General features: G+C 37.8%; 1 protein-coding gene across 4 annotated transcripts in view; it reads right to left on the reverse strand.

Moving 5' to 3' along the window:
* ATM (ATM serine/threonine kinase) overlaps positions 1-25429 on the reverse strand; it is an 82849-nt gene that overhangs the window by 54062 nt on the left and 3358 nt on the right. For all 4 annotated transcript variants that reach the window (XM_026100193.2, XM_064505053.1, XM_026100192.2 and 1 more), the window contains exons 4-20: positions 24742-24887; positions 24125-24289; positions 13554-13719; positions 13046-13284; positions 10983-11146; positions 10418-10587; positions 8006-8377; positions 7285-7479; positions 6849-6944; positions 5610-5835; positions 4778-4909; positions 3928-4053; positions 3729-3818; positions 2553-2724; positions 1155-1354; positions 550-632; positions 286-441 (exon numbers count right to left, since the gene is read on the reverse strand). In XM_026100193.2, coding sequence (XP_025955978.2) covers positions 286-441; positions 550-632; positions 1155-1354; positions 2553-2724; positions 3729-3818; positions 3928-4053; positions 4778-4909; positions 5610-5835; positions 6849-6944; positions 7285-7479; positions 8006-8377; positions 10418-10587; positions 10983-11146; positions 13046-13284; positions 13554-13719; positions 24125-24289; positions 24742-24887 — 2898 coding nt within the window. The remainder of the gene's footprint in view (positions 1-285; positions 442-549; positions 633-1154; positions 1355-2552; positions 2725-3728; positions 3819-3927; positions 4054-4777; positions 4910-5609; positions 5836-6848; positions 6945-7284; positions 7480-8005; positions 8378-10417; positions 10588-10982; positions 11147-13045; positions 13285-13553; positions 13720-24124; positions 24290-24741; positions 24888-25429) is intronic.

Consider the following 25429-nt stretch of genomic DNA (forward strand, 5'->3'; position numbering starts at 1 on the left):
GTTGCTGAAGTTATCACTCGTTTTAATTGCTGATCCATTTCAGACTATAATCAATCTTGGAAAATAAACACCAGTGTGCTGTTTATTTCCATAAAATTACCTGAAGGACTATAAGATTCTTTGATACAAATACAACATGAAGCAGAAAATCTGGAAAGTTTAATGCTGGATTCATGGGGTACTGACAGTAAGACACAGAACACCACTGCAGTCTTCACACAGAAAACGAAGTTGAACATTTTATGCCCAATGAACAGACGTCTGCATTAAATAGATAAAACATACCAGAAGGCTCCAACAACTGTCAACAATTGTCCTTGAGCATGCCCTGTCTCTTCAGCATGAGTGTTGGTCTGGGCCAACCCTACTGCTATAGGAAGCATGTTATTTAGAATTACTTTACAAACTTCTTGATCTCGACGGTACATGGAACACACAGCACTACAAAAGAAAGAAAGAAAAAATGGTTTGAAACACTAAACAGTCTAAACATCCTCTAGCTGTTGAAAGAAAATAGCTGTAATACATGCTGAACAGTTTCTCTCTTACGAAAGAGGCCTAAGAAGCATAAGAACATCATCTTCAGGCAAGAGGTTTTCTTCAATGGGGAGCTCCTTCAAAAGGACCAAGTACTGAGATATAAAAAAAAGGGGAAAATAATACTTAAGAAAATAAGTAGACCAAAAGAAAAAATATAAAACATTTTCAATAACTGTTACATGAAATCATATATCAAGGCTATTTATTGTCAGTTCTTACATGTTAGGAACTGACCATTTTTTCATGCAAAGACTGCCACACAGTAATATGGCTCATGAAATTTTACATTTTGACAGTCAAAAATATTTCCTTTATAAACTGAAACACAGATCCCATTCTACTACAGAGACCATTTCTAGCCATTCAACAAATAATTAACGATAAAGGCTAGAAGTTTATACATCTCAACTGTTTAATTTCTGGCTTACAACAAATTTTAACCCCTCCTTCTTCCACCCCAATATACTTTTAAACACTGGAAGTAGCCATTTTAATGTCTTCTCAAAGGACTGTTGCCATAGAAAGACCATGAAGAATACACAGTTTTAAAAACAATACAGGTACAGAATCAAGACTGTAAAAAGAAAAATCTGAAAAAAAAATCTCACACTCACCATGTGCAGATGCAATGGTTTAGCACTATCAAAGGTACTTCTATCAGTTAGCATTAACAGCTTCCTCCGTATATCAGAAGCTCGGAAGCTTACTTTCTGAATTTGGACTGTAGTTACACAAATGCATAAGAACCTCAGAATTTCAAGGAGAAGTAAATCCTGCTTTGTCAACTGTTCGTCAGCTAATGGGCTCACAGCACCTGAAGATAAGATTTGCATGTTAGAAATGCATCTCTAGGGACAATAAAAAGTTTGGTAACATTTTATGTCTTTACGAATTTAAGGTCTCAAGACGGATATAATAGTAACCTTGAAGGGTATTTGCTACTGGGCAGGTTTAAGTACTGCATTGGTAACTAGCTTCTTGAGTCTGTTCCTACATCTGAAAAGGCACACTTTAAAACAGAGGCTTTTCATTGTATGTGCCCATACATATGGCTGGTCTCTCCATCAAGGATACAGACAATGAACTCAGCAGAACCATCTGCAGCTGTGTTTTTCTCTGTTGTTACCTCTTACTTAGGATATATTTTAGACTACAGATTCAAAGCTTCCCCAAAATTGAAATTATGATCATTACTACTATATTAATGTCCTGACCCAAATTTCAATTATAACTTAAAAGAAATAGATACAAATGCCATTTTCCTGTCACATTTAGTGCTCTTGTCACTTTCTGCAACGCCAAATTTTACAGTTATTTATCAGATGGTTGGAGAAGATACTTCAAAGGACAGGAATAAAAGACCAGCTATAGTTTGTGGTAGTAATGTAACACCATGATTTCCTTTCCCTTCAACAATAAAACAGAAATCATAGTCCCGATTAAAAACTAAGATGCACATCATTTTAAGACATTAAAACAAAAGAGAATATCAGTAATTTTAGCTCCTAACAGGAATAAACGCCTGTACCCAGGACACACAAATCCATGCTCCCGTCCTACAGACCCACAGCTGTAAGAAAGCTGACTTGGCCAATTAACTTTTGATCAGGAAAAGGCGAAAAGTGAAATAAGACTATCTTTAAGAAAAGGAAGAACAGAGAACTGGACAGGTAGCCTAAAGATGTACTTTCTATTCTCAGCTTTGCCAAAGCCTCTGTCTGACCTTGAGCAACCTAGCTAGCTTCTCTGCTTGCATTTTACTATTTATAAAATAAATAAAAAAAGTCGCCTTTCCAAATGAGCTAGGACACTTCATTAATGTCTTCAAAACACTAGCAAAGTGCAAAAGAATTATTATTATTTAGAAAGTACCTGGTTCAACTATTAGCCCACTCAAAGTGAGCACAATTTGATATCTCATCGTCATTCAAGGAAAGAGCAAGTTTTAAAATCAAGGGGAAAAAAGTTATCTTAAGCTTTTGCAAACAGTTTTGGATACAGAGAAGACTTACCAGTTATGTTTTGCATCTCCCCAGATTCATTTGTATCACTGATATCAGCCACAGAAGGACCATCAAATAGATCATCAGGTACCTGATTATCTACTTCCATTATACTCTCCTCAGGATCATTCCTCATTAGGTCCACTTCTCCCAGTTCACTTGGTTTTCCAGTAAATGTCATCTGACAAAAAACATTGTATTTTTTAAAGTTGGCTTTTAACGTCAGGAGAAACAACATAAGCATGAAAACAAGAAAAGACACTACAGTGTCCCAGTGCACTAAAAAGGGTGAAGAAAAGTAAGTGCTACCCTGAATTTAGGAATTTAACTTTTTGTGACAAACCCATCTTCTAGGCATGTAAATTGCTTGATTTGAACTACTCTTGGTAGGACACAAGGTTCCTAAGACAGGTACTATCTGCTGTATTTTAGATAATGCCAAGGACATTGTTAGCATTTGAAAAGCAACTCTCTTCAAAAGGGTGGCATTACTGTCATAATCATACAGAAATGAAAGGATGGCATATGACATTTCTGAAAAGCACAGTAACTACTGCTTTCTCCACTAGATGACAAGTTAACATAAGGTAAAACTCTTAGTTTCTCCTTACCTGAAATACATGGGATACTAGACCTGACTACAACCAATATGCCAAAAAGAGAAGTTTTAACAGTTTTTGCTAAACACAGTGACGTGCTACCCTATTACTTTTGTCAGTTATTTTTGAGAATGGACAGCCATTTACAGTTAAAAGAATTAATACCTATTCAGGAAACCCCTTTAAAAATGTTTTAAAGCACATAAATCCATCAACCTCTAAGTGTTTAAAACTTTATATATCCATTAAAGTTAAATGCTGTGTGTTATAGAAATTCTTTCTATGGCATACAGTCTGTATATACTTTTACTCTAATACTGTATTAAAAAATTTCCAAAGATTAACACAATATAATTTCTTCTTTAATGTAAGCTCGCATGCCAACTTTCATCAAATCTTTTTCCTCCCTACACCTGTGTTCACAATGCAAGATTGCTAAATAGAAATGTTTCTAATTAGAAATGTCGGTGCATATATTTTTTTTTATAATAGGTATCTCATTTGGTTTGCCTCCAAATTATTATAATGCATAAACAGGCCTCCCATAGAGGACCACTGCATTTAGAACCATGGAGAATGTACTTACCAGATGTCTGCAAATATCTACAAGATCATTCATAAGTTTTGATGTTAACAAACGCAGGAATAAGTCAGACAGCATCTTATTAGCACTGTTCTGTAAGAAAGCAAGACATACAAATAGGTTAAGTCATTTTTTTTCAGGTACCATATCCTAGTTTGTGAATTCATTAAGGAAGAAATAGAAATTATTTTATACACTCTACCTTGGTACAGTTGCATAAACATTTTGTATACTGCATTATCAAAATCCTCAGTGAGTTGATTTGGGCATCTTCATTTAGTTTGTTTATAGAATGACAAATGCTTTCTCCAGCGTAATGAATGAGAGACTAGTAAAAACACAACTCAGTTAAAATACCTCAGTTAAATTCCTTTATATGTTGGCATATACACAGAGATAAAAGAACATGGGATTCTCATTCATATTCAAGCTTTGATATATATAGTGTGAATCAGCGGTTTTGGGCACAACGTTTATCATTTTTTTCTTTTGTTTCACTCATTCCCCTCTAGAAGTAACAAAAAGATCACATGGACTGTTTGAAATGTTAGTATTTTAATCACAAAAGAAAAATATGGCATCTCTCCATAATGTGTAATACTTAGGTTTCCATATTTAAGCAAAAAATCTCCTCACATAATAATAATAAAAAAGAGCTGTCTTCATACTGGCTTAAACTATCAAAGTATCTTAACAAATCTCTGCATAAAAACCTCCAAATGCAAAGACTTACTGTCCTCTTAAATAGTCCTTGGCCACATGGTCCCCAACTGTTTTTTTCAAAGGGGTGATATAGAAATTTATCAATATTTAGAATACCCTCTGCTACAAAACTGACTTATTGCTGTTTCGATAGAATTTCAGTGATGCCTCTATTTTAGCAGCAGTAACACTCAGCAGCAGGTATCTCTAAACTCTATGTTTTTTTAAGGCAGAAATCAGCAGAAACTTTCATGCTCTGAAAATGTGTTAATATGACTATAATTTTTAAATGATTTTATATTTAATGGTGTATTGTATTTTAAATAGATCCCAAATATACTGTTGCTTACCTTAGCTTTCTGGAACAACTCTGATTTACAGGCATCCTCTTCAGTATATATACCAGTGTAGCAATAGCAACCAAGAACACCAATCAAGAGCCTGACACATCGGACAAGGTGTTCTGCAGCAATAAGCTTGGACTAAATCAAATACAAAGCATAAATACCAGTGGTTTAACATTAAATTTTCACTAAAGTACAGAATCTCTAGTGTCTCTTTTTAACTCTCAAGCTCTCACACACACATTTCATCAGAATTAATGAAGCTGTGCATGCATGCATAAAGCTTGCAGTTGCATCAGCTCCCTAACATGTCCTGCTAGCTCTCCATGTTTTAACATCCTCTGCATGTCCCATGGCCCTTACACTTTTCTTCACAATATATATTCACAGTACAAATTTTCCCTCTCCTTTGGATTCCATCATAGTAATATTTTCAACTCTTCCGATGTATCTCCTTTACCTCATGCCAGGACAAGAGACAGTATGAGCCTAGTCAGAAACACATTTCTACTGCTGCCTCTTGCCATCTTAGTAAATTAATAACTTCTTTTTACAAAATTTTTAGGATCCTAAGTATTTGAGATATCTATGCTTCAGGCTATCTTGGCTGAAAACTGGCAAGAATCACAGAATCACAGAATGGTTGAGGCTGGAAGTGACCTATGGAGATCATCTAGTCCAACCCCTCAAATCTAGTCCAACCCCTCAAATAGGGTCACCTAATGAACTGCAATTCATTTTTAGCAGCAAAAGGAATGAAAGTCTATATACTGTGGGGCTTGAAACTATATTGTTTGGCCGCACAAACATAAAGATTCAACAGTAATTTCTAACTTACCTTAGGAGCATAGTTACTTAAAAGCTTTTCTGACATCGCTGTAAGACAGTACTCCAACGTTTCCCTAAGATTTTGGTTGATGGCAAGTCTCGAACCAGTCACACTTTTATCTCCAATGTTTACTGCAAAGTTACTGAAAATATCCATTTCATCAAACGTTGTCTGCAGATACAGCTCTTCGACATCAGAAAAACTGATTTCTTCTTTCCCTTGCAAGTGTTGCACACTTGAAGAAGACACATCATTCTTATTTTAACAGCCCGTATATAACCTACAAGTCTTTAAAGCTATTATTTAAATGTAAGAAATAAATAAAAGCAAAATAAAATATTTTATCTTTTGTCTGCTTCCAAATTGTGGTTGATCTTTATCATTTCTGAGGTGAATTTCTCTATGGAATGCATACTTGCCATTTTAGTTCTGTCTGAGATAAAGGAAAATGAAGTCTACAAACATACTATAAGTTCTAGTGTAGTTTATACAGCAACATCTGTTTTATATAAAGACAGCTGACCTCAACCTACTTTCACAGAATTGGAGCAGAAGCTCACAGCAACCCTGAAACTAGTATTCTAACTTCTAGATAGAAAAGTAAAGCAGAAAAACTTACACAAACATTTTAGTTTCAGTAAGAGGAAACTGGATATAGTCCAAGCGCTTGAACATAATGCATCGGTGAAAGGTGCAACAGTAGTGACTTTGGCAGGCGCAAGTAACATGTAGCTGGGGCCACATATATAGTTGGAGTGGCAGGAAGACACATGGAATGTAACCATCTAGCCTTTATAGATACTACTTTCTAGAAAACTCCTAAGATACATTTTTCCTCTAGAATGGACAGTAATGTTAAAAAAGCATGGATACATGTTTATACAAATTTACACATTATTTAAAACATACAATTGTAATGAGTTAAAAATAGCTAATATTTACTTATGTGTCAAGAGCCAAACCTACTGTAATTATTTTACTTAGCTGCATTGCTGAAGAGAGATGATACACTCTCTTGTAAGATACTCTGTTCAGTACGTGGAACTTTGTCAGCGAGAGACTATTGTAAGATCTGCTTCAGGCACCTTAATATATTGCAAAAGCTCTACTATTTTTATGGAGTCTGAAAGATGTTTTACAGAAAGATGAAAAAGAGCTTTAGGAACTTAAGCATTTTGTTGTCATTGTTTGCTATAATGACAAATCTAAGAAGCCTAAGTATCTACAATGACTGATTTAAAAACTTACCATTCAGCAGCACTTCGGAAAAAATTAATTGCAGCTCTACAGTTCTTCATTGTAAGGCTCACAAGAATTTTTTGTAGCAAAAGATGAGGAAGATCGCTGTAAAAAAAGAAAATCGATTTGTGTTCTCTTTCAATCAGACAAGCTATTGGGATTGCTAAATTGTACGTAAGTATTTACCAGATTCACTGTATACCTTCAGAGAAGCTTAATGAAGTTTTCACTTAAGATTTCTAACACATATACTTCACCTATCTGCTATGCTATGCACACATAGCTAAATTACACTCCCAAAATGACATCCTACAGTAAGCTTAAAAAACCCTATAAACTCTACCAAAACCTCAACAACATACAATTCTGCTATTCCACTTTTCCCTGGGCAACCTTCTGCATTATAAGGTCAGTTTACATATAAAGTTCTGCTCATGGACTTTACCTGCATAGCACAGGAGGCAACTCTGCACATTCTTCCATTTCTTCCTCCAAATAGCAGGACAGTACCCATTTCATTATTGCTTCCTTTAACATGGAACCCAGACTTCTTTCACAATTATTCTGTTCCATTCCTACATCTAAATTTTCTGGCACTGAACAGGCAGACATCACTAATGCTAAACAGCATATAGCAGAACTATAACAAAAAAAGAACACAGAGCATTTGTGAGAAACAACAATGTGGTATTTGTTGAACAGTACTCTAAAGCAGAGTCAGTTAGTATTTGTGCATGCTGGACAGCTCTGGGAGCATGATAAGCAACTTAATAAGCATGCATACTAGAGTACTCATTTATATAAGAATCTCTGCATTTTCAAAAGCCATGTTTTGGCTATTACACATGCTCCCTATCTATTTCAGAACATTGATATCAGAACACTTGTTTCAGAATCAAAATATACTTAGGAGAAAACATACTTTTTAACTTAAAAAATCAAATCTCTTTCAGTCAGATTTTACATTTGAAGATGTTTGCCTCTCCTCTTCCACTTCTACTTTCAGACTTATATATGTGCTTCTGTCAGTTTCAAATGCTTAAATAGGACTTCTGTGAGTTCTTAACTAGAAACATAGCCATAACAATAAATAAAGTTTTTCTATTTGCATAAATTAAAAAGCAATGTTAATCTGACACAATTATTATCCTTGCTTCCCATTTTACCTTGAAGGCTTGCACAGAGGTCCTGAAAATATCTTCCAGAGTTCTTTATCTGTTACAACAAGGTTTCCTTGAATCATGGCTCCGAGTAGCCCAAAGCTCTCTATTTCAATTTGCTGAAAACTAATGCTGCGAATGGTAAGAGACCAAATCTTTGCCCAGGTTCTCTGGAGCTCCAGCTTGTGGGTGCTTTTCAAATCACTTTTCTGGTTTTGACACAAAGCCACCTCAATAAGGCACTTCAGTACATATGGGGTCCTTTCTCCTCGTCGCTGCTGAGGCAGCAACTGGTGAAGTACACTGAGTAAGGGAGGTATTTCACAATTTGGAAGACTTATGGGATACTTTGATATTAATCGAGCTGTAATCTGTAACCTTGAAAACAGAAAGCAAAGCAACTAATATGAGACAGGAAGTGTGATGAAGCAAGAACTGCTTGAAGTGTGATTTAAGTGTGAAAACATGATTTTTCTGAAGAAACAAAAAGGAAATACAGTGTATGAAATCTGAGGCTATCCTAAATGAAAAAGCAGACTACAATTACTAGACTGTAATTACTAAAAATCTAATGTATGATAAATTATAGGAAACAGATTTCATTTAGCATAGTATCATCCCCAAAGATGAAAGCAGTTTAAACTAGCGTTTGATTACAATAACCCAGCAGACTGGCTTGAAGTCAAAGAAAAAAAAATGTTTACAGTCTTAAATTAGAAGCCTTGAGACGGACTGAACAAGCCTAACAAATCAGGAAATAAAAGATCACTGGCTTTTGAGTACAGATGTTATGTTTCTGAAACAATTGGTCACTGAAGAAAAGTATAATAAATTGTTGCTTTATATAAGTATATAACATGTTGCTTTATAAGCCTCCTGCACTCTAAATTAATCCATCACCAAAGGGAAGCGATGAATTAGGTTTTGGGGAAAACATTAAAATAGCATAAATGGAAACATTATTAATATTTGGATTATCTTTATACCATGTCTGTAAAAGGAGTAAGGATAGTCATAGAAGTGACAGCAAGGGACATAATGATCCTAAGAGCCACAAAAATTTGCCAGTATATCATCAGTTTAGCATTCATGTGTTTTCCTGACCACATCATTAAAGGTTCATTAACATTGCACAAAATTTATTTCTAATTATTCTTTGTTTTCTGTTATTTCCTTCAGCTTAAGTAACAGAACTCTATTAAGTTATTGTCTGAAAAATATGGCATCTCAACATTTGGGTTTCAGTGATTTTGAAATAATGAACACAGCAGGGATTACGTTCTTACTTTATAGTGTTAATCCCAAATACAATTCAAACCAGTGTCCCCATAAAAAGCATTTTATATGTTATCTCCATCACTTGACTAGATCTCCCTCATGTTAGTTAGATATTGTCATGTTAGCTATCCAAGCCAGTAATGTAAATGTGAAAACTTCTGCCTATCATTGTGCTGACTCACGAGCGTGAAAATGATTAAATCATATAACTGTCAACATTTCCTGGAGACTGCCACCTCTATGCAGCATGGCTTGTTTACTTCTCAGTCAGATCCTAAATAGTCATTATGCCTCAATACCATGAACAATACTACCTCGTCCCGCTCCCTGCAGCTCAGGACATGATATACAAGTAGCTAAGCTGTCCTGGTTATCTTCTACAACAATTTCCAAGAAAAAGTCAGGTTAACCCTGAGAAATAGTAACATCCAATTTAATCTATTGAAGCTAATGAGTTAACATTCTTGGACTTAGAACTACAACTGATAAGTTCTGGAAAAACCTAGTTGTGGTCTTTTAATAACATCTACAGATCCTGCAATGCTCTGCCAGAGATTCTTTCTCCTGCGGCAGTCAATGGAAGATGATGTTCAGTTATATCTCCAGTTCCAGAATTTTCCTTCCTCAGGGCCCAAGCTTAGTGCTTTGCATTTGAACAGTCTTTAGGCTACATATTAAGGCAAACCGTGTGAACTAGTCCTGAGTTGCCAATCTGTTAGCGGTTGCTGTTCCGTGACACAGCCAGTTTAAGAGAGCAGTAAACCTCAGCTTAGTTTCATAATACTCACATGTTGGATCACACCTACATACTCCCTTGTGTAAAGATAGGGAATATCTAGCACAAAAGACAGACAAAAAATCAGGGGTGGTAATATCTTATACCACTACAACACAATTTACCAGACCTCATTTGTTTTTTTCTTAGGAAACCAAAGATACCACGCTTTTAAAACAAGATTGCCAAGAACACTAATTGCTGCTTTCCAAATGCTGTGAGAACTAAGCTTATTGCTTACATATAAGTCACACTAATTACAGCAGGTGCACACACCTCATTTGAAAGCACAATACATTCAGGAGAACAATTATATTTAAAAAGATGTCTGTAGTGATATTTGTTTCAAGTAAAGATGTTATTACCAAGGTATGACATCAAAATCCTTCTGTGATCTTTGCAGGTTGTCTCGAATTACCTCCCAGCCTAGTTCAATCTTCCTGCGTTTGCTTGGTACTGTTTCCTCACTGGAGTCTCTTTGTGAAATGGCATATGACTGGCTAATTTCCTGAACTCTGGTCTCATCAGTAAAAACCTTTATAAAGAGATATGAACAAGTACTCAAATGAAAAAAAGAATATTTACAGAAAATTTGAAATTTCAAACTAAACTAATCCATTTTTTACCATGCATAAAGCCTCTTAAGAGGCAATAAGCAAAATTATTTATTATTATCTATTACAGTGGAACCCATGCTTACATTCTTATAAGCAACAGTAATGAAATCTACTATAATTTAGGAGTCTAAACTTTCTAAACTGTAAAAAAATTAGCAATTAAATACAATAGAAAAGGGACAAAAGGTACTAATACTTCAGTAAGCAATTCTAGGGAAATGTTAAAGCTGTATTACTTGAAAAAGCAAAACATACAACACATTAAGTATATATACCAACTTTATATTCAACTAAAAATATATAAATAAGTTACCTGATGACAAATATCAGCCATTAACTCAACCAAATTTTCCTTTACAGCAATATTACGTGAGCCTGAAGAATACTTTCCTCTACTACCTACGAGATTTATTTCATTCACCAGCAGATCATACAGATTATGTAAGATACTTTGCCATTTGGTTGAGTCATATGCACCTGTATATGCAAAAATAATGTAAAGATAATGAATGTACCGCCCACTTCATACAGTATGTATGCATTGACTATGCAGTACAGTCAAAATCAGAGTAAAACATATAAAGTTTGACAGTAAATGCTATTTTTCTATAGACTCGATAGCACAAAATTTTGTGTTTGAACATTTGCAAAGAAAAGGGGGAACAGAATCATTTATTTCCTCCAACAGAGGGAAACTTAGAGGTAAGTATCTAATACTTGAGGAAGCTGAAACTCCCATCTCTCCCATAGCCAATTTGTTGCAGGGCTCATAAAAGAATTAGAATAATCTTTCAGCACTTGCCAGAAGTGTTTGATTAGCTCATCTTCTCAGCCCAAGGAAACGAAAAGTGTTCCAAATTACATCTAATGGACAGTGTTACAGTACTGTCCATTAGCATACTCATACAAAACAAACACCTTGAAGAATAACTAGTCCTACACAAAACAATTTCTGTTAATCAAAATTAAAATAAAAACATAACCAATAAGATCCAACATCTCTTGGGAATAAGGAAGAAACAAATCCCTATATTTTTCTTCTCTATTTAAGATTGATGCATTCATATCTCTCAGGTATGCTAATGAACTAGGAAGTACTGGATTAAATAGGAAACTGGTGAAACAATGGTGGCTGAAGTTAAATATTTTCACACATAAAAGATAAAATAATTTCCATCCAAAAAAGCTTTTTTTCCCCCAAAAAAGTGGACTGTAGGTTTTCTTCAAGCTGCTAAGGTTTTAAAAAAGGGTTTTTTCAGAGTAAATCCTTGAGCACTAGAGAGGTCTGTTACTAACAGACCTAGAAAAGAATAAAATTATGGCAATAGTAAACAAAGATAAACAGGATGATGGAAGGAATGAGAAAACAAGTTAATATTCACTGACACCGAGCAATCAATCAGTACATAAAATGTGTGCTTCAACACATTTGCTAGCTACACTAAAATGATCTACTAAAAGTTGTTATACTCCCTCTACACTTTGCCACATTTATGTTGTTAAACCACTTTGATTATAACACCACCACTATCCGAAAAATGACAATCCAAATCTATGTATGGCATATCCAACTGCATAAAAACCTCTTAACCAGTAAATCATAAAAATCATTAGAAATACAGCATCATCCCCTCACTGATATCTTGTCTCAGATCTTTAGCAAATAGTCTTATAATGAAGAACAAATAAAGTAAAAAACAAGTGAATATAGTTAAGAGATAATTTAAACACAGTTTACCAGTAATCCATGAAATAAAAGTTTCTAATAGACAATTCTTCATCTAACTGGAAAGACTACAATGAAATGCAATGGATAAATTCATACTAAGTATAAACTTCTAACCATTTGTACCCAGTCTAAGTCAAGAACAAGCATCTTTCAAAAAGATGATTGTATAGTTAAAATAGGCCATGACAGACAGGCACAAATTACTGACTGATGTTCTTTGATCTGTATTATACAGTAAGCCAGACTTAGTCATACCATAGTAGTCATTTCTGGGCTTAAATAAACCTAATAACATATGAATACATGTGCCAATCTAAACTCTATCTAAACTATTACTCCCTTTCCCCAAAGACTTTGTGCTTTGGTTTATTAGTTAGGAAGGAAGGGTATCTATTTTCTTCAAGAGTTTAGCCCTTGGATAAGAAAACTATCATCCTGTACAGGACTTAATACAATTAATATTCTTTTAATGCATACATTTTGAAAACTTTCAGTTTCAGTCAATATCAATCTATAGTACGATACAAGCAATGGTTATTCCCATTAATGTTTTCAATACAGTATCAAAATTCAGAAATTAAGCATAGTAATTTGAACAATCATACACAGTGCTAGGAAAAAAAAAAGAGGGGAGCTTTTTATTCTACCTTTTTCCTGAGATTTTGCACCCTTTGGATGATGGATATGAACTTGGAGACGAAATAACTCAATTATTGACTCTTTCAAGGAATCTTTTGGTCTATACTGAGTCCATATATAAAGCACTGTAGGCAAAATTTCTTCTCCTATTTTACAAATCCGCATGCGACAGTTGACCGCAAATGTATTGAAGAAGATATTCATTGTTGCAAGAATATGATCCAGGCCTGCAATGTTTTTCTCCTGCCTGCAATGTAAAACTCAAACACTCAAACTTCCAGAAGAAATAATCATATTTCTTATCACAAGAATTGTTTAAATGTAAATACTAGCAAGTATTGTACTCTGAATATTATTTGCCTAACAAATACATAAGTTGTTGATAAAGGATGTATTAAATTAGTGTTCAAAGACAGACCAACAAAATATGTCTATAGTAACATATGTGTTATTACTCAAGCCTAATGTCAAATACTTGAAATGAGTTCTTTCTCAAAAGGAGCACTTGCAACATACCTCACACACTGCATTGCTTTTGAAAAGAAGATAAACATATCAGAACTCAACCCATCAGTCTGGAAGCAATATCCCCTCATAAGCGTGTGAATTATCCTAGCCACCAAAACTCTATTAATCTTCCCAGAAGTTTCGAGGTATAATTGGCCATACAGGATCAGCAGCTCTACAAATGTAACAAAAAGTGTATATACTTATGTTATAAATACGTATATATACATCTAAAATATGTATTTAAGAGGATGACATGAAAGGTACTTTAAGCAAAATATCACATTAAATATAGAGGAAAAAAAGTACTCTCAGTTCAGGTGTATGTGATTATTTACAAAAGTTAACCACAAAAAAAAAAGAAAACAGAGATGGGTTTGTCTACCTTTTTAGGAGAACTACATTCATTCTGAGTTGGGAAACAACCCACTTTGTGTTACACAGAGCAAAATAGCTATAGCCATATGGTTGACTTCTACAACTACTTCCACACTCATCTCCCTCTACATGGATTGCTCAGCACAGCAGGTTCCATTTGTTGTGGAACAGCACAACAAAAGCAGTCGGAAGCAATCAACAGCTACACATACATTAATGAGTAATTTGGTGCAACAGGAACAGATCAGTAGATCAAGAGTTGGTACTGAGGATCCCCATAATTCCGTTATATGCAGTTCTGATAGTTTACTACAGTCCACGGAGCCACACAGCCATACTTTGCACGTGACCACAAGTTTTCTGAAGAAAAGAGCCCTTCCACAGATTTGTGCTTTCTTATCACAAGGCCCATTTAGGAATCACCACTGTCCTTACATTAGCCCCACACAGATCACAGTAGCAAATCACTAGTCCAACCATCATCACCCGTTTAAAACCACACAGAGGAAAGCCTTATTGCTGTTTGATTTGTGCCATCTCCAAGTGACACAATACTGTCTCTCAGCTTACCAGTGGACAAAGTGCACTGCAAAGCACCACAGCAGGAAGAAATACAGACTTAATCCTATGTCAGCAGCTATTCTGGGAGGACGCCTTGAATCAATGGACATTCATCCTCTCAGGCCTCCTCTCCCTAAGGAGAAATATAGATAGAACGATCTTTTGGGAATCCCAGCCACTATGACTACTTCGCTCACAGAAAACCCGAGATGAGCTCAGAGTAATTGTACCATACAGTCCTTTGGATGCAGAATGACCAGTGATTTCAAAACTTTCAGATGAAGGGGGGAACTACAGAGGTCTTCTGTTGTGAGCTGGTTCCATGCTTTTGCCATCCTTGAATGAAGCTTCATGAGCCCGTACTTTTTTTCAGTAGAGTGATCATCTTGAAAAGCCTGACAACCCTCGGCTCTACCGGTAAGTGGCTCATCAATTAGGGGTGAGTAAGCTCACCTTAGACAGAGTCAGGATCAAGGCCTCTGAGACCATGTTCCAAAATCTCTTCTTTTGAATATGCTACACATGTGATACTAATGACATCATCCAGGGCTTTGATCTCTGTGGATTCCTGAACTGTGAAGGAGCCAGCCCAAGACAACTATGAATAAATAAATTGCAAGGGCTCCCCTTCAGTGTCATGTAGGTGTTGGTAGATTTATGGACATCTTGGCAGGCCTCACCAGGACTCACAACACTAACATCTTCCAAATCTCTGGCCTCAGATGCAACAGAAAATTGGCACCTTCTTCCCAAAGAGGTCTAGGTCATTTGCAGCACCTGTGTAACTGTCTGCATCACAGGAAGCAGAGACAGTGCATACCCCTGCATTACTGTGTCACAAAGCTTTAACTGGGCAACAATGGTGCCCAAGCCCAGTTTAATTGCGTCCCTTCTGCATAAAGGGTGGAAGTGGAATATGCAGCAGTGATTTCATTGCAAGATGATAGGCCCTGGGCCAGAAACTTGAAGCCAACTCTCCCAACATCCTCAGAACACCAGACCCTACAAAACTGCAAGAGCGCAACAACCCAGAGAATCAGCAGGATCCTTATAGTGGGACCTCCTCAGGTTCAGAAACCACTTCTGCTCTCACACCTACAGAGTGCTTACCGGTCAGACTCTTTTCACATCTACTCCCCACACTCCCTGCTGCCCTCCGCTCAAAGAACACACATGCAAGGAAAGTATGCAACTTCACAGAAAGCCAAGAATCTGAACGGGAGCAAAACCTGCAGCTAAGCAAACCGGTCAACAAGAGCATTTAAGAAACAACAAAACTTGATTCCAGATCTCCAGCTCATCTGATCTCATAGCTAAGCCTGCTTTGAATAGGAGGTTGAACTAGCAACCTTCTGAGATCCCTTCTAACATGAACTATTCTGTGATTCTATGACTCTCTGGGAGAGCCAATACTGCCCATAAAGCATACAGAGATGAACAAGAAAGAAGGGAAATATGGCAGAGGGTATTTTAAAACCCAGATCTGAAGAGAGCACCGGAAAGGAAAGAGTGTTGCAGCCAGCAACACAAACTTTCTCCTGGACAACAGAGTCCACTGGAGACTAACACTACCAAAATCTGGTCAAACTGACCAAACTAAAAGAACAGGCACAACACCTGCATTCATGGAGAAAAAAAAAAAAGGCCCCAAAAGTTACAATGGTCTCTGAACCATGCTGTCACGCCTCATCCTCCAAGCTCTGTTTAGACACCTGGATGGAAACTCTGTGGACCAGGCCCCCACACAAATCATTAGAGGAGTTGAAATCCTTCAGCACTGGACTGAGTTTCTTTCTTCTCCAAGTTCAACTGCTCACACACTAGTCACTCCTCAAGGGCACGGTCTAGTGTCTCTTCATGCTGGAACTGCTGCTCCTGTCACATCTCCAGAGCTTCTGATTCCCAATCCACTGTCAAGTCTCATCTAAGTGAGCCAAGACCTGCTGTCAGTCCTGCTTATAAACCTTTGTGATGCTTTCAAACACACCTTTCATGGTGCCCTCCCTCTGAAGTACTGCTTCAGCCCTGAGGTGCTGCAGCATCCTCTCCAGAAGGCCTATAACAACATGGGGACAAGAGAGGGGGGTGGGGGTGGGAGGGGGGTGAGTAGGAAGAAGATGCTGCTGTGTCATCCTGCTCTTCAGAAAATCTGCAAAAGAAAAGAGCAAGCCTGCTGGTCCTTGAATATATTTGAGGACACACTGCACTGTTCTGTTGTCTATTGCCACCCTTCCCACAGTCCTCAGGGTACCGAGGACGGAGTTTCCTGGAGGTGGCTGGGATAGATCCAGTTCTGCCTTAACTCCTGCAAAAACAGGTGAAGTCAAGCTCTGAAAAACCTAAGACCTGCTGACCCCAGCAGCAGGGGGTGGCACAGCAACTAGAGTATCTGGGCATTTAGGTTAAGGAAGAAGCAGAGTGGTAAGTTGGTATTAAGCACCAAGAGCAGAAAGAGGACCCCTTGGCACTGTCAATCTCTTCTGTTGTTTTGGCAGCCAGTGTTTATTGGAGAATGGATTAAGAATCTTTTGATACTTCAAGTGCCTGATGTGGGGGGTCTTAGAGCATCTCATCCACGTTTGCTATGGATCTCCTCTAAACAAACCTTCTTAGATTAAAGAATGGTCTGGGCTTCCTCCTGTCAGGATTGCACAGAATATGCACCCTATAGGGAACAAACAGACTGCCCACATTAGTAATCTGCTACCTGGAATTTCTGCTGTTGCAAAAGTTTATATATATAAGTTTACTAATGTATCTATCTGACCCTGGATTATGACATGGCATGCAATGAGCTCAGCATGGTCTTAGAAACAGCAGCCCATCACCAAACATGACAGAACATCCTTATTCATCCTCTCCCCCAGCTAGTGACCTAGTTACAGGCTTCCTCATGAATAGTGCTTCTGTACCCTGAGTATTATTCTCATGACCAGCTGTGAAATAAAAGTGATGGTTTAGTGCCATGTAGGGTCTCTTCATTAGAACATTCATGGCAGTGGAAGTGGAAGAGCAAGACTGCTTCCCCATGGCTGACAAAGGATAGCTGAACATGCAGCCTTTCGTGCTTGTCAGAATATGCATCTGCATGTAGGTAGGTACGGGGATGTTACCATGACTGCCTCCTACCTCAGCCAATAACAGACATTCTAAATAAATGGAAAATTTGCAACCTACTGCTGTAGTTTAGGTCAGAACAGACTAAATGTACGCATTAATTATTATACAATAACTGGATCCCTGTGAAGGAGTTTGGATACTTATTGCCTGTGGGAAACCACATGTAGAACGTTACAAAGTTACAGAAAAGTGGTTATTTCTACTTCCCTTTTCCTTACTGTCAAGAGCAGTGGTTGTCAGTGGTTGGGAGCAGTAGGGCATTAAGTGTGTTGCCTCTAGCTGTGCAAGTTTGGTCCTCCCAGGTGTACCTGGAGGTTCTCCATGGTCAGGTATCCCCTGAGATAGAGTTGTGCTGCCCCTCTTCAGGCTGAAGTAGGTAAGTTTTATGAGGTGGAGCACATCATCCGTATTGTTTCATGTTTACTTGTTGGTGGACTACTCTGATCTCATTGATTGGTGTTGCATGTCTAATATTGCTGGGCAAATATACTTGTGTAAGTTCAGTTCTCCTATTTCTGTCAAATACATTTGAGTTTTTTTCCACAACATCTGCCTAATTGTGCTCTAACAAAAAGTTATGTCCCTAACAACTACACAACAACATACCAAAGGTGGGCCCCTGATATCAGCCTAATTACTGAAGTTATGCCAGCTCAGTTGGCAAAGACACTTTCCACCCCTTGCTCCACGTCTCCTTAACACTCACTTGTCTAACAATATGCAGTGGGAGGGTACCTGAATCATAAATAACACCATCTGTGACAGTCTCCAAATCTTTACATATAGGACTATAACAATGATGTTTAAGACTGTATGTGCCTCAAAAAATATGAAAATGGCATGAGCAGGGAGATTAAATAAAGCAGGAGCATTTGGGCTACAATCAGAGACTACATCATACCAACATGCTTCACGTGCAGTTCCTACACTGAGGGCAGCCTTAAGTACATTCTTACACTAATAAAACATTTTGATTTCTACCACTCAGTGGATATCTGGGCCCTCGAACAGTTTTGCAATTTGTGTCTCTACTTTTGCTCGGCTCTGGAGGATACGATTTAGGTATCGCTCAACCTCATAGCTGGGTACTGTCCATCAAATACTTTCTTTAGACAGGTTTTTTACATTTGGCAGTGCGAATACTGGGACATGATAGGCACAATTACCAATTTAACCACAGTAGCATTGGTTTTACATTCTAACATAGGTGGGAACAAACATGTTTCATCCTCCCACTCTACTGGTACATCTACTGACACTCCACAAAGATTCCTATTCCAATTAGTGGTTACAAATTGTTTTTTCCTAAAATAAATAAGGGTACAGACATCTTGCATATATAAAAGATATACAGAAAACTTTTCTGTAAAAGATACAAAGGTACAAGAGTCAGTCACAGCGGAGGATTCTTGTGTGTATATCCATTTTTATTCTAGCTTAATAATACCTCATTATTCACTATTATTTTTCAAACCTTTATATACACTTGCTTAACCTACATTTATCTCAACCTCTAACTTAAGTACAGCTAGCATTTTGTTGGTTTCCTTTTTGTTTCAAACTTTTTACCTTCTTGATACCCCTTCCTGGATTCATTTAGTTATTTATACGTTTCTTTAAAAAAATTTTATTAAAACCAACAATTTTATCAGTAGGTTTGGCTTCTTCAAGTTGTCGTTCTTTAAAGGATCACTCTGTAAAACAAACAAACAACAAGACCTACCAAGGCCACTAGGTTGTTGCAGTTCGGCTTTAACTGACCGTTGAAACCATTTCCTTTAAAACTACTCAAAGTTACATTCATCTGTTACTTAAGATCAAACTGTTTCTTTAAATTGGTTTTTTTCTTTATGATTAGAGACTTTGCTACTTCTTGAGACATTTTTCAGCCTCCTCTGGTTTCTTATAACAGTATTGGTAATTAAAAATGTCGGCTCTGTTTCTTGAGGTCTGCGAATAATAGGAGACATGGCACATCTAGTCACTTCCATGGTCATCTGTCCATAATTTTGTCATTTTGTTTTTGAAATGAGAGCTATTGCCAGACTCAATTCTTTCAGATGTACCAAAACAAAACTTGTTTTCTGAGACCCATTATCATGCTTTTGGCAGTGACATGGCTTACTGAGCAGCCAGCTCGCAGTCATTTCTACCACGGCTAGATTACATCAATGCCCCCTACTAGCCCTGCACAAAGGTCCAATGTAGTCTGCTTGCCACACATCTCCAAAGCCGTAGTTTAAATGTCATCTTCCATGCTTTAAAATTTGTCATTCAGTTTTTTCCACTAACGCATAAATTTTATAGTCCTTCATTTAGTCCTGTATATAGTACTTATCATGCAAGTGTAATGGCACCTTTAGACAAGTCTACTGCTCAGTCTCTTGCCCAGCGTTAGATGGCACTTCGCCCTGTAAGGCCTCATGTTTCATAAGCCTATCAAATTACAAATAGTTCCCATTTATGTTCCCAGTCCAGGTCTTTGTTGATTACAGTGATCTAACTGGTTTAGTCTGCTTGACGGTTGTTGATTTGTTCTTTGGTGTCTCTTTCCCGTGCAATGCGGGCATCGACAAGTGACACCTACATATCGGGTTTTTCCAAAACCCGTGTGATGCTTTGCCACAAGTTAACCCCCCAAAAGGCTTTCCTTGTCTCTGCCACTTCCTCCGTTTCCACTGTGCAAGTCAGCCCTGGGAAGTGCTGGCCACCATCCAAGGGTCAGCATACAGGTGTAACTTGGGCTGTTTCCTCTGTAATGCTACTTCGACAGCCAGTCTTATGGCTTGGACTTCTGCAAATTCCATCACTTGTCCTTCACCTTCATCCACTTTTATTACCCATTTGATGGGATTCCAGATGGCAGTTCTCCATCTTCATCAGTTGCCAATAATTCAACAAGAACCATTAACTCGTCTTTGGATAGCTTGTCATATTCTGGGGTTTCTCAAACATGTGGTAACACCTCAGGTGAGGCCTCCAAAAATCGTGATCTTCAGGCCAATCCACCAGCTCTACCAGCAGGCCTGAATGTCCCTGTTTCCCAATCTGAGCCCACTGGGTAATCAGGGCCATCCAGGTAGCACTTGTCATGTGGTGAGCTGAGGGCATTTCTCCTTTCACCATCCAGTGAAGCAGCAACAGCTGAGAGGCCAGCAGCACTTCTGATTCCATCCCCACAACTTCAGACGCTGCCCAGACTCCTTTACAGGCGGTTAATATTTCTATTTCTGACAGGGTATAATTTTCCCCGGATCATTGATAGCCTCGGCTCCAGAAGCCACGTGGTCCCCCTCTGACCTCTTCAGGTGCTTTCTGCCATAAACTCCACCAGGTTGATTCGTCCCTTGCTGTTGTGGATAGCACAGTTTGGATATTTGGACCAGTTCTAACAGGGCCCACAGTAACCACGTGCTACTTGTTTTACCTGGTCAAAGGCTAATTGTTGCTCAGGTGTCTACAGAAATGAGTTCTTTTCCCTGGTGTCTTTGCACAGTGGGTTCACAAACTAGCTGCATCCGGGGATGTGCACTCATCAAAACCCCACCGTTCCAAGACACACTTGTATTTCCTTTTTCTGGTCAGTGGTGGCATGGCTGTGATCTCGTCAGTCACATCAGTAGGAATGTGATGGCACCTACCTTGCCCCTTGACACCCTTTTCTGTATGGGTCTTTTCACCTTTTTCCTTTTGATCGCAAATCTGGCATTTAGTAAAATTCCAATTGTCTATCTGCTTTTGTTATACACCTCTTGGACAGTGTTTCCCCATACTACAATGTTACTGATGTACTGTACGCATTCTGGGGCACTGCCTTCTTCCAAAACCTTGGACGGTGGGGTTATGCTTCCATCCTTGTAGCAGGTGGTTCTAGGCACACTGTACTCCTCTTGATCTAAGGCAAACTGGGCTTTACATTTAGGGGTTAGGGGAATGGAGAAAAATGCTTTAGCTATGTCAATAATCACATACCAGGCAGCATTTTTTGCTTTGAGTTCATACTATAGTTCTAGTATATCTGGTACTGTTTCATTCAAGGGCGATGTTTCCTCACTCAATCCTTGATCATCTATTGTTAATCTCCAAGCCCTGCTGGGTTTTCACACTGGCCAGGAGGGGTTTTTGAAGAGTGAATGGGTTTGAGCAACCACCTCTTGACTTTCCAGTTCTTTGTAAGACCATGTATGGAACCAAATCAACCTCTCTTGGTCTGGTACCCATTGCCAGTGCACCATTCGAATTGCAACCAGCACATTTAGATAATGTCTGTAGCAGTCCTACAACTGACTCTCCTTTTGAAATGGCAGGCAGTTAAGACAGCAAAGGGGTGTCCTCATCCAGTTCCACAGTGGCAATGTGAAATGCCCATCAATGTACTCATGGATCTTTAAAATGTCCATTCCTTAAAAAGTCAATGCCCAAGATGCAAGGGGCGTAAGGTCCCATTACCACTTCATGAGACTTCCAGTTTCCTTCAGCAAGACTGAGTTCGGCTTCTACTACATACAGTTTCCAGTGGCCTCTGGTGACACCTTTGATGATGCCACTGTATGCCAATGTAAGTGCTCCTCGTCATTTATACAAGTATGACTGTCAACACTCAGAAGCTCAGAACTTCCAGCAGATAAGAGTGCCTAATGGAGATATTTGCTCACCAAATCCAATTGCTTTGGGGCAACAGCCAGAGTCCATGTCCTAATCTTTAACTCCTGTACCAGCAGATCACTGATTTTACAAATAGAAAACAGACTTCTCCATTGTACTCCAAGGCCTTATAAACAAGCATTAAGGTGGAATGGCTAGAAAAGTTTAAGATACCTTTACAATGCTCACATATCCTTCCTTTAATAAAAGTTGTTTCACTTAATGGATTTAAGTCTGACTTCCTCTAGATTTACGTCCTTTGGGGCTGCCATACTTCAGTAATTACCTTCCCATGTCCCTTATGATCTAACCTCACATTTTCTCTTCCCAGACGTCCATACCTCATAAACAGATTCAGCTCACTTTCATGCTCCTAGACTACCTCAAATAAACAACAACTCCCCATGGCTCCTCATGCAACCCGTATGTATCTTTCCAATGACACACAGTCTCAATTTCCCTTCTCTGCCTTCTTCAATATCCGTCTCTGACTTGCCTGGCTTCTTGACTCACTCCCTTTGTGCCTAACTTCAGTTCTTTCTGAATACTCAGCTCTTTCTCAGATGCCTTCTCCGACTATTGCTCTGAACTCCAGTTCCCAGCCTCCTTACCCAATCAGTCCATGCCCTTGCCTTCTGCTCCAACCTGCAGGTTGACAGTCCCTTTGTGTTTTTCCCTTCACTGGCTCCTAGCCTCAGGCAGTCTCTCCACAGTTTCAGCTTCCCCTTCAACTTCCAGTCCTATTTCCATGGCCAAATACTACCAACTCCTTTAATCTCTCAAATCCTGCTCTCAGCCTCTTCATTTATCCAGTCCCTTCTCCTACCCTAAACTGTTCAGTCTCTGCTCTTCTAGCCTATGTCACAGGTCCTTTCACCTCCCCCTTCACTCCCAATATCACCAGACTCCTTTTCCGAGTTCTTTGCAGGTTTACTTCTATTCCGGAGTTAAGCAACTCTCTTCAAGCTACAGAGCAGAATATTTTTTAGAAAATTTTCAGAAATCCAAACTCTATCTGACTGATAGCAAATTCTATTGCTATTTGCATAGCACAGTGCTTTGTATTTCCACACTTTCTCCAGAATTACGCATGCGAGATTGAACAAACTAGACTGTAAAGCTTCTAATACCTTCTTTTTTCAAGTTACTAATCATCTATGCTATCACATATCACAAATCAAAACAGATGAGTGGAGAGTTCACTACATGCCAGTTAGATGATTCAAAATACATTCAGCCTAGAGAAGAATGTTTGTAAGTTAACTGTGTTGGATCCAATCGTCTGAAAAGTAAAAAAATTTTGTTTGCATTTTCACTCACAGCGGAGGCTGCATGCTATACCAACGTTTTAATCTGGTTTTGTCTATTTATACCTTATGCTTTCTCATCTTCTCTTTATATGTAGTATTAACATATAACAACACTGAATCAATGCTTTTTAGGATCTGTGTGAGACAACAAAAGTCAGATAATAAAATGTAATTGTAGTACATTAACTGTATCAAAACAGTATCAGCCAATACCTAATAACAACTTGTAAACAACTGCACACCAATACCAATTTAACTGAGACTATTTCCTGTACACAAACTTCATGGATTTGTAACACATGTTAAGTCCTGTGGAGAACATGTTAAGCACCTCTGTTTCAGCAGGAAATAGACAAATAATATGCAAAAAGAAACACAGCAACAAAGACTAGGGATTGATTTTATTTCACCTGTAAGTCTTCAGGGCTGACCCTATTTTTCTTCATGTGTTTTGTGTAGTACCTCACACAACACGGCTTTGCAGTAACAGCATGAGACAATCAAAACACGTCTAAACATATTTCCATAATAGCAAAAGACATTTGTAAGTGGGCTTAAAAGTGTTACCTGACCACTGCTGCTGGGATATCTCACACCAGTATTTCCTTACTGAAAGGATATCCTTTAGGAGTATACTACTACAGTCAGCTCCATAAACTGCACAACTTGTTGCATCTCTCATGATTTTCAAGATGTAATTTAGAAGTTCCTGACACCTCAGTCTGGGTCCTCCTGCGTGAAGAAATAAAGTGAGCATTGCAATTAATCCAAAGTTTGCATAACAGATCTGGAATTAATGGCTTGTAAAATGAATGTTTTCATGTTCACTTAGAAAGAAAAATAAAAATACAGTTCAGAAACAATTCTGCTAAGAATTAAATTACTTATGAGAAGAGAAAGGATACATCAGTTACATGCAAAGCAAATAAATAAAAAGGCGCTGTCAACATCAACAAGGTAAGTAATACAAAGGACTAATTCACATGAAGATATTTAATTTGTTTAATTAAAATTTTAAACAATTAAAAAAATTTAAATTGATTTAAAAGTTTAATTTATTTAACAACTGAAAGTGGGCAAGACGAACCCCACTCTGATGACTTGCTTCAGTAAAGAAAATAAGAATTGAAAATAAAACACCAAATAAAAGAATCAATAATTCTGTATGAATATATATTACTGACTTTTATTGGCACGTCTGATGAAATATTTGACCAAACTGCCATTCGCTTGCATCTTTTTCTGTCTGGAAGTTTGGGTTGAAACAGATACATTTGGATTTGTCAGTGTGAGGCTTCCCATCTCTTTCTGGAAATATTTCTGCAGAGCTCTTCAAAAATACAATAGATACATTAATCAAGGATCTGCACATTTCTGACCAAAGTAAAATAAGTAAACGTTTTAACTTAGAACTCAATGACTTGCTCATTTAGCAATTCTGATTCTAAAGCACTATTAAACACTAAAATATATTATAATGTAAGCATTATGGAAATATTTTATAAAAGGAGCTGATAGCCTTAAAGATCATCCAGAAGCAACTTGAGTAAGAATTGAATGTTCCTCTACACTTTGCATAATGCTAAACATACAATCCATGATTAGGAAAAAAGCAATACTAAAGCTTGTTATTTATGCTGCAACGTACAGCGCAAAATAGTAAGTAGTACTCTTCAGTGCCTGTATTGAGGGCAACCTTCAAGTTCTTCTGGTTTTAAGCTCACTTACAGGATGTTTTAACTGAATACTTTTAGACCTAAGAGATATGCACTTCCTGAAGAATACAAACCTTCTAGCAATGTGGAGAAGGGATTATTCATGTATTAAAATAATAAGTCTCTATCACATAAAATTAACATATATTATAAATAG

Source organism: Dromaius novaehollandiae, chromosome 1 (assembly GCF_036370855.1).
Source record: "Dromaius novaehollandiae isolate bDroNov1 chromosome 1, bDroNov1.hap1, whole genome shotgun sequence".
NCBI lineage: Eukaryota > Metazoa > Chordata > Aves > Casuariiformes > Dromaiidae > Dromaius > Dromaius novaehollandiae.